Below are 12,783 nucleotides of genomic sequence, written 5' to 3' on the forward strand. Positions count from 1 at the left end.
GGCTCCATACATGTTAACTTTTGTGATGGCCATCCAATCACAATTCTAGTGATCGACGCTGCAAAGACATGGATTGCATATGAACTGCAAAACTGCATGCATCTAGGTTCAATTAGAATTATTAATTTAAAAAATTCATTTTTAAAATATTTGCTGTGGTTTATCTTTTTAATGGCAAATCAACCATTGTTTTAGTTATTTAATACCAGAACACTACTGGCCATATATAGTTTTAATTAATATATATATATATATATATATATATATTTATCATCTATTAACAAAGAAAAAACATGAATAAAATTTAAGATTATTCTTCTGAATAAACAAAATAAAAAGATAAAATATTGGTTTAAGTTAATATTTAGAAAATAAAAATGCGTCAATAATTGAAATAAAAGGATGATAGAAAGAAGCATTTAAGAGATAGACAACATTTGTAGGAGATAATGAATTCACAGAAATGAAATTGGTTTTGCATTCATAATGTATATAATGTGTATGTGCGGTAAGTAAATAACAGATTTCAAATGTCAGAATACATTTTACGAATATACAATAAAAGATACCAAATATTTGCGTAAACGGATTCTGTATGATCAGTAGATAATAATTATCTATGAGTTTAAAACAGGAAAATATCCTCAAAAAAATAAGACTCGGATATGATTGGAACTCGTCTACAGGAATACGGAGCACTGCATTACAAAATAATTTCATAATATGTTTTCTACACAAAATACAAATATCCTTTAAAAAAAAAAAAAAGAAGAAGTAATGTTTATTTTAAAATTATGATCCACTTGTAAAAAAAAATCTGTTTATGTAAATCATATCTTTTATTGTTTATTCTAAAAAATATACTGTGGCAGTAAAAACTAAACAAAATGAAAAACAACTTTCGAAACCTAATGCAGTTCTTTTCAGAACAGCATAAGGAGATAAAATGAGAAACTGTTATGCTAATCAAAAGAGGGCATTTATACAAACAAAAATAAATCAATATTATATATATATATATATATATATATATATATATATATATATAATACAATTATGTGTTGATTAGCCATCTGTACCAGCGTTTTCTAAGGTAGTTCTTTTGTTGCCCCTGCTTAGCTTAGTCAGAAGTGAACTATTCTGTCCAAAGAAGACTAATAAAAATTGCCTAACCATAAAACCACCGGTATGGATATCTAATGAATACATAATTCTGTGATATAATAAATATAAAGCTATATTATGCTCTTATTACTGTAATTGAGCACTCGGTTATTATTTTTTCTATACAATTTATAATATACAGAGATTTGAATTTTTTAGAAAAACTTGACCAAAGTGCTTAATTACTGAAACAAGAGTCCAATTTATTTAATTTTGATACAAAAACGGGAAGAATAATTATGTACTCGGAGTTTCATAGCAAAATAGTATTATATAACTATTTAATTAATATTAAATCAATATATAATAACTATTTAATTAATATTAAATCAATATTTTCTCCTCCAAACTTAGATATCTACTCCTGATTTCTGTGTGGTTATCTTGTCAATGGCAACCAGTAGACTCAGATTTATTAAAACCAAGCCGAACGCTATGAAACTCAAGGGACACAACTATTTTTTAATCTTTGTATATCAAAATTGTGGGGGGGGGGGAAATCAACATTATTTAAAACTAAGGAATTTGGAAGGTATGAAAAAGAAACATACATTTATTTTTATTAGCAAATAAATCTTCTTTCCACTCATAAAAAGAAAACAAAAAAAAAATGCCAAAAATAACTGATGAAGTAGAAGAGTTGTTGTGATGCTGAGGCAATACCCAGTTGCTTAGGCCATGCATTGAACAGTGTACGGATTAAAAGAAAAAACAAATTAAAATAAATAAAATCATGCTAAGATAATAAAAGAAATTAGTATTATTAAAATAATTAGTGATAGCAATCTGTACAGAAGGTCCAGGAGGCACATGATTGGGAAAATATTTCCATCTAACTAAGAAAAATCAAAATACCATGCCATTAGAAGTAGAGGTGATAATGGTTGCATGCAAATGTCATGCTTCAAATAACATTTCAGCATCAGAAAACGAAAAGAAAAACAAACATATTGAAACTTAAAAAATTACATAATCTTTACAATTTAGTTTGGCAAGAATTTCAGTTCCAATTTTCTCAAAAAAAAAAATAAATAAATAAACAAATATTAAAAGAAAAAAATATCACACACTCCAAAAAAAATGAATTAAAAACGATTTATTTAGTAATTGGTATTCTGATCATGATTGTTTCATTGTTTCTTTCTTGGGATGCGGCTAGGCAAGTAAAACTCTTTTTAACCAATATTTTAGGGAGGCAGAAGAGTAACTTGCATGAAAGTCCATACTTTTACTAAAATTTGTAAATCTTTTGTATTTTAAAAATATTAGTTAAAAACATTTTATTGTTATTATGCTGCAGAAATATGGAAAGTGAATATATCTACATTTTACCATTAACTGTATTCACTCCATGAAAAATACGCTCATAAAGAGACTTGCTAACAGCATGCTTACCCTTGCTCAGTCTTTTTATCATTTTTTATAAAACAACATTTTTTTCATAAAATTTCATTAAATATTTATTTAACGAACAGAAATAAAATAATTTTACAACAAAACTTTTTTTAGAGATAAAAAAATTAATTGCAGAAGCAAAAAATATCAATTTTATGATGTATGATTTACATTATTAAGCAAATTAGTATTTTTAATCACACAGTTAAAGAGTTAAGTAGCATTAAACATCATGACTGCCTGAAAGATGCAAATATTAAATATATAAAAACCAGATTGATAATATTTATATGCTTGTGTTTCTGTTTGATATTGAGTATAAGAAAATACAAGAATAAAAAATAAAATATTTTCTGATTAAATCCATTATTTAGTATTTATACAGAATATCAAATAGTATTAAAATAATTAAGATTAAAATATTGGCAAATATTTGCATACATCAAAGTGAAATAAAAGTATCCATGTAATAAAACTGCACTGGGAAGTAAAATGAAATTATTTTATATTTTTACATAAATCAATCTAAAAATTCAATGTTGACATAAAAAGAAAGAACAAGAAAAGGAAAAAAATAAACAGTAAAAAAAATAAAAATAAACAGGAAATATGGAAGAAAAATAAAACAGAAAGACTACAAACATAGTAGAAAAATGGAAAGAAACATAAAAAAATAAAATAAGCAGAAAACAGAAAAAAGGAAACAAACAAGAAAAAAAAACAGGAAAAAATAAAAAAGGAAGAACCAGAAAAAAAGGAAAAAGTAGGAAAAAGAGGGAAAATTGGATGAAATAAAGAAAAACGGGAAAAAGAAAAAGTAAAAGAAGACATAGAAAAACGTTATCCGATGTCATTCTTATTGTTTTACATAAGAGGACAATAAATTGTAGTAAGGAATCCCTCAATCTGATAATATAACAAAATTTGGATGTCATATAATGTGACTCTTGTATTCTTTATTTTAATAAAGCATTAGTTTAATAAAATCACTGTTTTTTCGGTTTTGAATTCATTAATTTTATTTTTAGAACAACAAATTAATATTTTTTTGTAAATTTTCAAATGTAAGTTATTTGAGATTCTTAAAATTCAGTAACATTCTGTTTATAGACTTCTTAAAAAGATTATGTTCAGAAACACATGGAAAGTTTCTGAACGTTTATTTACTGTCCTAATGAGAAAGGTCCGCAGATTGAGAGAGGAAGTAGGGTCTAGGGTGAGGATTGATGGGTGGAATTTAATCATGATCACAAAACCTTTTGGATGTAATAAAAAAAAAAATTTAAAAAAAAAAAAAAAACGATTAAAAAGTTTCTTGTTCGGTTCTTAACACTTTCACATTTACTTAAGAATGTGCTGTGTGTGCCATCAGTGAAATATTAAGTCAACGCATTATTGCATGGGTCATGCTTGTCACTTCAAACACAATACTTATATTACTGCATGCTTAATACAAGTTATAATGGCAGTGAGAAGAAGAAGAAGAAGAAGAAGAAGAAGAAGGACAGGAAGAAGAAAAAAGTTGCCTATTTGCCTTGATTGTTATAATGGAAGTGAGAGGGGAAGAAAGAGAATGAGAAGCAAAGGAGAAGAAGAGGAAAAAGAAAAAAGAAAAAGAAGAATAGTAGAAGAAGAGAAAGAGGAATAAGAGAAAGAAGTAGTTGCTTATTTGCCTTGATTGATCCACTAATACACTTTATTGGTAGTAAATACAAATACAAAATCGTAATAATAATGAATAGAGATATTCTGTTAAGGAATTTGACTGAAAGATGCTTAGAGATTAACAATAAATTTAGTAAATTGAACACATGCTCTCTGGTATATAATTATCATAATATATATATATATATATATATATATATATATATATATATATATATATATATATATATATATATATATATATATATATATGCAGAAGCTTAAAAAAATGTCTTTCTTTCAATTTACTTACTAGTTTCTATGTACAAATATTCTCCATAAGAAAGATAAAGGAAAAAGAGATCAGAGAATAAAAATAGAGAGGAAAGAGAAAGAGAGGGAGAAAAGAAAGAGAAAGGAGGGAAGAGAGAGAAATGGAAAGTGTGAAAGAGAGGGAAGAAAGAGAGAGAGAGGGGGGTATAGAAAGAAAGAGACGAGTAGAGAGGATATAAGAGCAAGAGATAGAGAAAGAAATAAAATATAGGTACGAAAACTCCCTGAAATATTAGGTTTGAAAATAAATTTAAATTAGAAACAATTTTGACATCAGATAAGTATTAAATTTTGATTTGAATTTGGAAGACTCCATGATCCAAATAGAGGATAGCAGTTGTACTAACACAGAAAAAAGCCTATGATTATTTACAAAATGTCACAGCACAAAACCCTATTAAAATTTGTAGAGAAACTGTCCCAAGTTGACAAATATTAGGAACTTAGAATATGTAAAATGAATAGAAAAGGTTTTTAAAATAAGTGATTAGTCTTAAATCCATTCATAAAATCTTTAACGAAATTAAAGCAATTTTCATGTACTTCTTGATAATATTTGAATACTTACAGGAAGACGAAGAGAAGGAGTCATTGTATTATAGCATGGTAAATAAAAATCATTATAACTAAATCGGACAGATCTCAAATAATGAAATGTAACAACCTGAGTGATGACACACTTGCAGTGTTAAACAAGCCCCTATAGGCAAGGACTACAGGAACATGCTTCATATTAACCGTTAAAAGTGGGCTCTCTCTACCGTGCTAGAAAGTTACTTATGCTTGAGAGTATCCTTTACCTCTTCAAGGCCACCATTCACCCATGTATGGAGTATTGTTATCACATTGGGGTAGTGCATCTGCTACTAGTCTCTCATTCTTAAAGTTCAAAAGGTCCTGCACTGTCAGCTAGGTCTCAACCTCTGTTCCATTAACAAAATGTTGAATCCTTTTGCCTGTTTTGCAAGTATTTTAATAGTAGGTGTTCTGACAAACTACATGTCCTTGTACTCCCTTGACGTAAACACTCCCGACAAGCAGCTAAATGCCAGCCCGACAGAGTAGAGATCTCTAGATGCCAGAAATCCTTCTTCTTTAATAGTTTTTTCCCCTCAAACCACTACACTTTGGAATTCCCTTCCGGGTCCCTGCTTCCCTGACTGTACTGGCATGCAGAAGTTCAAGTGTAATGTAAACAGATATCTTACTGCTTAACTCCCTAAATAGTATTCCTGCACATTATATCCTAGATAGTACATCAAAGAGATACTGTATCTTGTTTGGGATGAAAATGCAATAAAAAAAAATTACATCAGTTGAGCTCAAGTCACTATTTTATCTAAAGCTGCTCAATTTGAATGTTGAATATCAAAAGTTGAAACAACTCACAATAAAACAGGGATCCAGATACATATTAATAAGAAATTGGTGCTGTATAATGTTTTTCTGGCGTATTTAAACCAAATAGTTATGTAAAAAAAAAGGAAAATATGAAAATGAGACAAAATCATAATAAAAAAGAATTAAATTATAATAATAAACAATAATCAAGGAGGATTGCGAAACAGTATGAATTTTGATTAAAAAAATTAAAAAAAAAAACTTTGTAAAGAAATTAAAAAATGATGATTGTATTTCTGTTTTTTTTTTTTTTCATTAATATCAAACTAAAATGACCATTTAGTATAAAGGTTAGTGTTTGCTAATGGATCAGGAGACCAGGGTTATATCCTTGGTCAAATCATACTAAAGATTTAAAAAAAATAACCGTATGTGATCCTTCTTTGCAAAACTCTTTATATTAAGATGTAAGGATCAAGGATAAGTGGAGCAATCTAGAAAAAGGTGGAGTAGCAAACGAAAAGAGAATGTTTGGGTTACATACAATTATAGTCAATCCATTTATTGTTTTGAAAATGACTAGGTGAATTAGACAGGAATTTTTCCAAAAAGACTGTCTAATAAAAGTCTTAACCAATAGTAATCCTAAAAATGCTGTCGAAATTCCACATTATATAAGTTTTGCATTTTTGATGTTTTTTTTTTCTAGGAAGTCACCACTTATCAAAGCTCAAAAATCACTTGAGGATAAGAGTTAATGAGTGTCAGGTGGTCAGTGAGACAACAACATGATGGTTGGTAATAGTGCGAATTGAGTAGATTATTTAAGAGGACAAATTAACAGTAATTTGTTTACATTGGACTTGAAAACGAACATGCTATAGTTAGCTAGGAAGCAGCCCTGCGATATTGTGTTCTACAGTAAGGTACTGCTAAGAAAGAACTTTTGCTCATAGAATTTTGATTTGGCATCAAAATCAGTCCTAATGAAAACCTGCATATTTTATTACATGAAATATTGACATTAAAGTAATCCATTATTTGAGTATATACAGTGATACATTTTTTTTTTTTAATTTATCTTATGGTGCTTATGCAGAATGAGGACCATGTTATCATCAGAATTTTCTAGACAGTTTACATGAAATGCCTGAATGTGCCAAAATGCTGAATCAATGAAATTGCAGCAGCCAACGAAAATGATTAAAATATTTATTCATGAAACTTACTGTACAATGAGTTTTTTTTTATTATTATTTTAATTTTCTTACATTTTTGTAAAAGTCATTCAATAATTTTTTCCATGACAAAAAGAATGAATGTTGTCTTCATTTTTTAGTTAATTTTTCACCGAATTATCTTCATAATAAAAAATAATTTTTTTTTTTCATTGTAAAAATTGGCCAGCATTTGCGTAGAAAAAACATTACAAAACCTTCATTGAGTATCAGCTGGCAAGTGAAACAACAACATAATAGCCAGTATTTTACATAAACTGCCCAGAAAATTCCAACGCTAGCAGCGTCTTTATTATGCACAAGTACCTACCTTGCTAACAAGAAATCTATTTAAGGGAATCCAGCTAAAAAAATCAAAATATCAAATAAAAAACAGTCTGTTATTAAATCAATTAGAATATTCAAACATGAATAGACAAAATAAGTATATTTGACAGTAATAAATAGTAACCCTCACTATTAAATATCATAAACAAAAACAATACATGTACATTCTATCTTAAAAGATAATTCACACAAAGCAAAAAAACAGGCATTTGGTGACTATAGCAAAGGATTAGTTAAAATTTCTACATAAGTGGAAAGTTAATAATATTTGGGGTTCTACCAACAAAATAGTTTAGCAAAATATCTAGGTTTTATGTGTGAAAACTAAACTAAATAACAACAAAAAACTATCATTTGCATTCTTTTTCTAACGATTTTTATTCTAACAGTTCTTATGGATTCTTCAACAATGTTTTGACAGAAGTGCTTTTCAGGTGTATTATTATTTATGGTGATTTGTGACCCCACCGACAGGACGAGAAAATTCACCTGAAGAAGATTGCAATACACACCAGTAATAAAAAATAAAAATACATAGCAATCATGTCGGTAATAATACAAAGAGAAACAATATAATAATAATAATAATAACTTGTAGCAGTCGACACTCGCTACATCACAGGCAGAAGCTACTTCTCACAACTCGAGATTTGAAATCCATTTTCTCCCTGGCTTGTCCAATCATAAGCCAGCTCTCAATCACGTGACAGGGTATATAAAAGGTGATATCTGAAACCATTAACCCTTTTTCATCCTGACCCTGCCTTGGAGCAAACTTCGCCTAGGCTTCAGCTGCAGGTAGAACCTGAGTACAACAGGCTAGCTCTTCTAACTACCATTTGTTTCCACATGCTGTACCCAAATGAACATTCGTTGTCATGCTAAACACTATACACCGACACACACACCTACTCTTTCTTACCACGAGACACTAACCTTTTCCCCTGTCTCTACTATCGGACGCATGCTCCTACATATGTATATACACTGAACACCTGTCTCTTTCTTTCTCCTTCAACAGGCCTGACCTATATCTAATCTTTGTCTTCACATAAGGAACTCTTCATGACTACTATAAAAACATGTGTGCATATGAACACTGAACTCTCATACTAACCCGTCTTTCTCTTGTACACTCTACTAACGAACAAATAAAGTTTGTTTATTAATATAGAATGAAACTCCATCTCGTTGTCCCTTTTTCTATATATTTTGGTGACTTCGACGTGATATGAACATGCAACCTTCTGATCTGTTTTGTCATTATTAACTAAAATGGTGATCCCGGAATACGTAACTTTCTGAGCTTTATTAATCATTTTTGTTAGTGGCATTTAAGTGTTTGTATGTGCACTTGTTTTTATATTAGTTGTAAAGAGTTCCTTATGTGGAGACGCAGATTAGATATCTGACAATTAGATATAGGTCAGGTCTTTTGAAGGAGAAAGAAAGAGACAGGTGTTCAGTGTATATACATATGTAGGAGCGTAGTCTGATAGTAGAGACAGGGCAAAGGATTAGTGTCTCATGGTAAGAAAGAGTAGGTGTGTGTGTGTGTGTGTGTGTGTGTGTGTGTGTGTGTGTGTGTGTGTGTGTGTGTGTGTGCGTGTGTGTGTGTGTATAGTGTTTAGCATGACAAAGAATGTTCGTTTGGGTACAGCACGTGGAAACAAATGGTAGTTAGAAGAGAGCCATTGTTAGGCGAAGTTTGCTCCCAGGCAGGGTCAGGATGAAAAAGGGTTAATGGTTTCAGATTTTGCCTTTTATATACTCTGTCACGTGATAGAGAGCTGGCTTGTTATTGGACAAGCCAGGAGGAAATGTATTTCAAATCTCAAGTTGTGAGAAGTAGCTCCTGCCTGTTTGTAGCGAGTGTCAACTGCTACAAACTCCTCCAAAGATTTAAAAAAAAAAAAAAAAAAAAACATATATAAAATCATAACCGATTATCACATGTTAATTAATTCATATTTACTACAAAAGAAGAAAAATATCATCTAAACACAAGTATTATAGTCATGGAATCATTTTAAAAACATGAATCCTTTATTGTGCACAATGAAGACAAATCATAGAACAGAATAAAAACTTTGTGTCTGGTTGTGATGGAAGTTTTTTTTTTTTTTTTTTTTAACACTTAAAACAAAAACTAACAATGTCAAAAATTTTTTAATCATTCTTGTGGTAATGGATGATGCTTGACTTTACACTGCCCAAAAGATTCAAGATCTAAAAAAATATATTAAAAAAAATTGTCAAAACATGTTTTATAGTTGCTCTTTGAACGATGTTTGTACAATACCTGGACATGCCAATTTCTACATTTACCTTTTGTTTTATAATTCATATGAAGAAAAATATTTTATAATTCATATAATTCCAAAATGTTTTATAATTCATATGAAGAAAAATATTTGTGAAGTTTTGTGGGGAAAAAACTATGCTACTTAGTATTTTTATATTAAAAAAAAGGGTATTATGTAATTCTCTTATGTTAATTTTCTAATTTATGAAACACCTACACGATTTTCAAAAATCCTCTAGACTCATGTGAGATTCAAAATCGGGTATTGACATCATAAAAACTACTGCCTTAGTAATATGTACTCTGCCTATTCCTTTTTTGTCAACCAATCATGTTTATGCACAAACTTGTAAAACACTATAATTTTATAATAGTATAGAGTCATAAATGTTTGCTCACACCTTGAGGAAGGTTTCATTGGTGAGATATAACTGTCAAAGAAGATAAAAATTTAAATATTAGATTATTGATTTTCATTCCCTCTTCTCTTCTGTGGAATATTTAGATAGGCGGCATATCAACCATTATTCTGTGACCAGCTGCTGACCTTCCATTCTCATAATGTGGCTATGTTTCATATTCTCTAGTTTTAGGAACTACTACATTCATACATTCAATCCAACCCTCTCTCCCTTCTTCCTCCACCACCTTTATATCTATTAATATCAAATCTCACCTCGAAATTTATTTCTTCTTATAAAAGTTATCTAAGTTCTTGCTGCATGCCTATGAAGTTTTATCAATAAAATGAAACAAAATATTTGTCTACTGATGTTGTGTTTGATGTGATTTTGTCGTTTATATTTTGCAGTTTGTCTACTTTTATATCTTTTTTACACACAAAAAACTAAATCTTAAGATTAACATTTATGTCTAACTTGTAACGGGTTGAAGCTTGGGCAAGAATGCTAGGAGTCCTTACTCATGCTGCCACTGCTATCAATAAAGTATTAAAACCATTTATTATTATGATGTTAAAAATTAAAAAGAAAAAAGACAAAAAAGATATACAAAAGAATGAGAGTGTGAAAGGCATTAGACAAGGAATTACAGATGGAAAGAAAAGGAATGGAAAGAAATAATTATCATTAAATTAGTCGGTACAGAAATATTGAGCCGAGTTTGAAATGACAAGCATGTGGATGGACGATGGACAGAAAAAACTCCACAACATCAATGTTAGCAGCAGCAGCAAATGTAGAGCTACTGTCCAGCCCAACCAGTTGACCACAAACTCTGGTGGCACTCACTGGCCAAATCATGAACAGGCACTCATACCAAATTTACACCTACCCTCTTCGTTTTGCACTCTGTAGGCAGTCACTAGGTCAGGAGCGCTAGCTGACCCGGTCAGTACACTAGTTCGCAGAAGACCAGTCACTAAGAAAAGAAAGTAGGTAAGTTAAGGAGGTTGACAGAACCGAACTGTCATGTAACTTGTTGTACTTGGGAGGTAGGAGTAAGGTTTAAAGTCTTTGTCGTTCTTCTTTCTATTGCTTTTCCATTTAGAGAAAAGCACATTGACCACTGAAGACGAAAACAGGATAAGAAAAGTAAATATGAAATAAGAAATGAAATTGAAAAAAGTAAAATGAAAAAAAAAAAAAAAACGAAATTAAAAGAAGAAAAAAGTGAAAGAAAAATAAAGACAAAACAAAAGGATTTGAAAAATTAAAAAAATCTTTTGCAATATAAAACAGGATAAGATGCCAATTTATTGAGAGTGAAAATGATTGATATGATGAGAATTTAAAAGAATATTAGCTCGAATATGGCTTATCAAGCATACAGTCTGTGTTGCTACATCCTACAACACCCACCATCACTGCAACAAAATCAATAGGTTCTATGATATCAACTGTGGAATTATGTCAGAGTATTTAACTCTGAGAGGTTAGATATAAAGCCAGGTGAGGTTTTGAAAAGCCAGTGCACTAGAAGTACAGCATCAGAAGTGGCTCTGCTGTTTTTAACAGCATCAGCAACCATGGCTCTCAAAATTGTAAGCCATGGTAATTTCAGGAAGGCAAATAAAGACGGTAGTTTCCCGTGCCTTTCCATCTTGATTCGGGGGTGCATCTCCTCCAGTAAGTTAAACGCGCCCCCAGATACCAACCTGAAAATTTCTACGACTCAGCACAGTACATACAGCAACTAGCCTTCCCAAATGGTCACCCATCTGGTGCTGGCCAGGATCACCATTGCTTAACCTTAATGATCTGGCAAGAACAGGTTCATCAATGTGACTGTGCTATATATTTGTCTTCTAAAAAATGTTCGAGCGACTCTGTTAGTTTCCTCTTGTAGGAGCGCCTCAGATGATAAGCAATAAACTAATCCCTTCACAAAGCCTGGGAGGTTGGACCTTTAAAAATTCAACAGAACCATACTTTGGTTTAATAGAAGCAAGGCCACTGTTGTATTGATTAAAAAAAATTCATGTAAGAATTAATCTGGGATTTACTTATCCCTTTATGGAGCTCTCAAATTAAAAGTAAACTGGATTTATTTTCATGCTGTTCTCTTACAATTTTGAGTCAATTGACCAATGGTATCAATCTGATAAACTAAAATCAAGCAGTAAAAAAATAAAAATAAATAAAAATCATGTAATTAATTAAAATGTAATTTTCAAAAGTCTAGTTTGATTTACGGCATATCAACCATCTATGGCTTATTTAATGTCAAATAAAGTTGTCAAATGGAAATAATTTTTTTTTGGAAAAAAAAAAATAGATTTAAAAAATTTGATATTAAATTCTTTTGGGGAAGTCTAACTTCTTTGATAAAGTTTGATATTTTGGTCAGATTTGTGTCTTTAAACGGATCTGTTAGAATTTTCGAGTTGTAGTACTTCCTTTGACTCTATTTCAGATCCTGACAGTCTATTAGTATCTGTTTGACTGTATAAGAGCTTTAACATGGTATACACATTGGAGACTCTTCACCAAACCAATGAATGCTTGTAAGTACTACGTGTATGTCCTATGTAGAATCTAGCTATTACAGTCTATTTTCCTCTTTGCCACTCATCAA

General features: G+C 30.3%; 1 protein-coding gene across 27 annotated transcripts in view; it reads right to left on the reverse strand.

Moving 5' to 3' along the window:
* The window catches only part of LOC145297875 (inositol hexakisphosphate and diphosphoinositol-pentakisphosphate kinase 2-like), a 375,735-nt gene that overhangs the window by 5,450 nt on the left and 357,502 nt on the right, over nt 1–12,783 (reverse strand). For 19 of the 27 annotated variants that reach the window (XM_080144206.1, XM_080144210.1, XM_080144285.1 and 16 more), the window contains one exon: nt 11,041–11,127. The exons of the other annotated variants lie outside the window; for them this stretch is intronic. In XM_080144206.1, the coding sequence (XP_080000332.1) occupies nt 11,041–11,127 (87 nt within the window). The remainder of the gene's footprint in view (nt 1–11,040; nt 11,128–12,783) is intronic. 27 annotated transcript variants of the gene reach the window in all.

Source organism: Euprymna scolopes, chromosome 2, assembly GCF_053919585.1.
Source record: "Euprymna scolopes isolate OS-2025 chromosome 2, ASM5391958v1, whole genome shotgun sequence".
NCBI lineage: Eukaryota > Metazoa > Mollusca > Cephalopoda > Sepiida > Sepiolidae > Euprymna > Euprymna scolopes.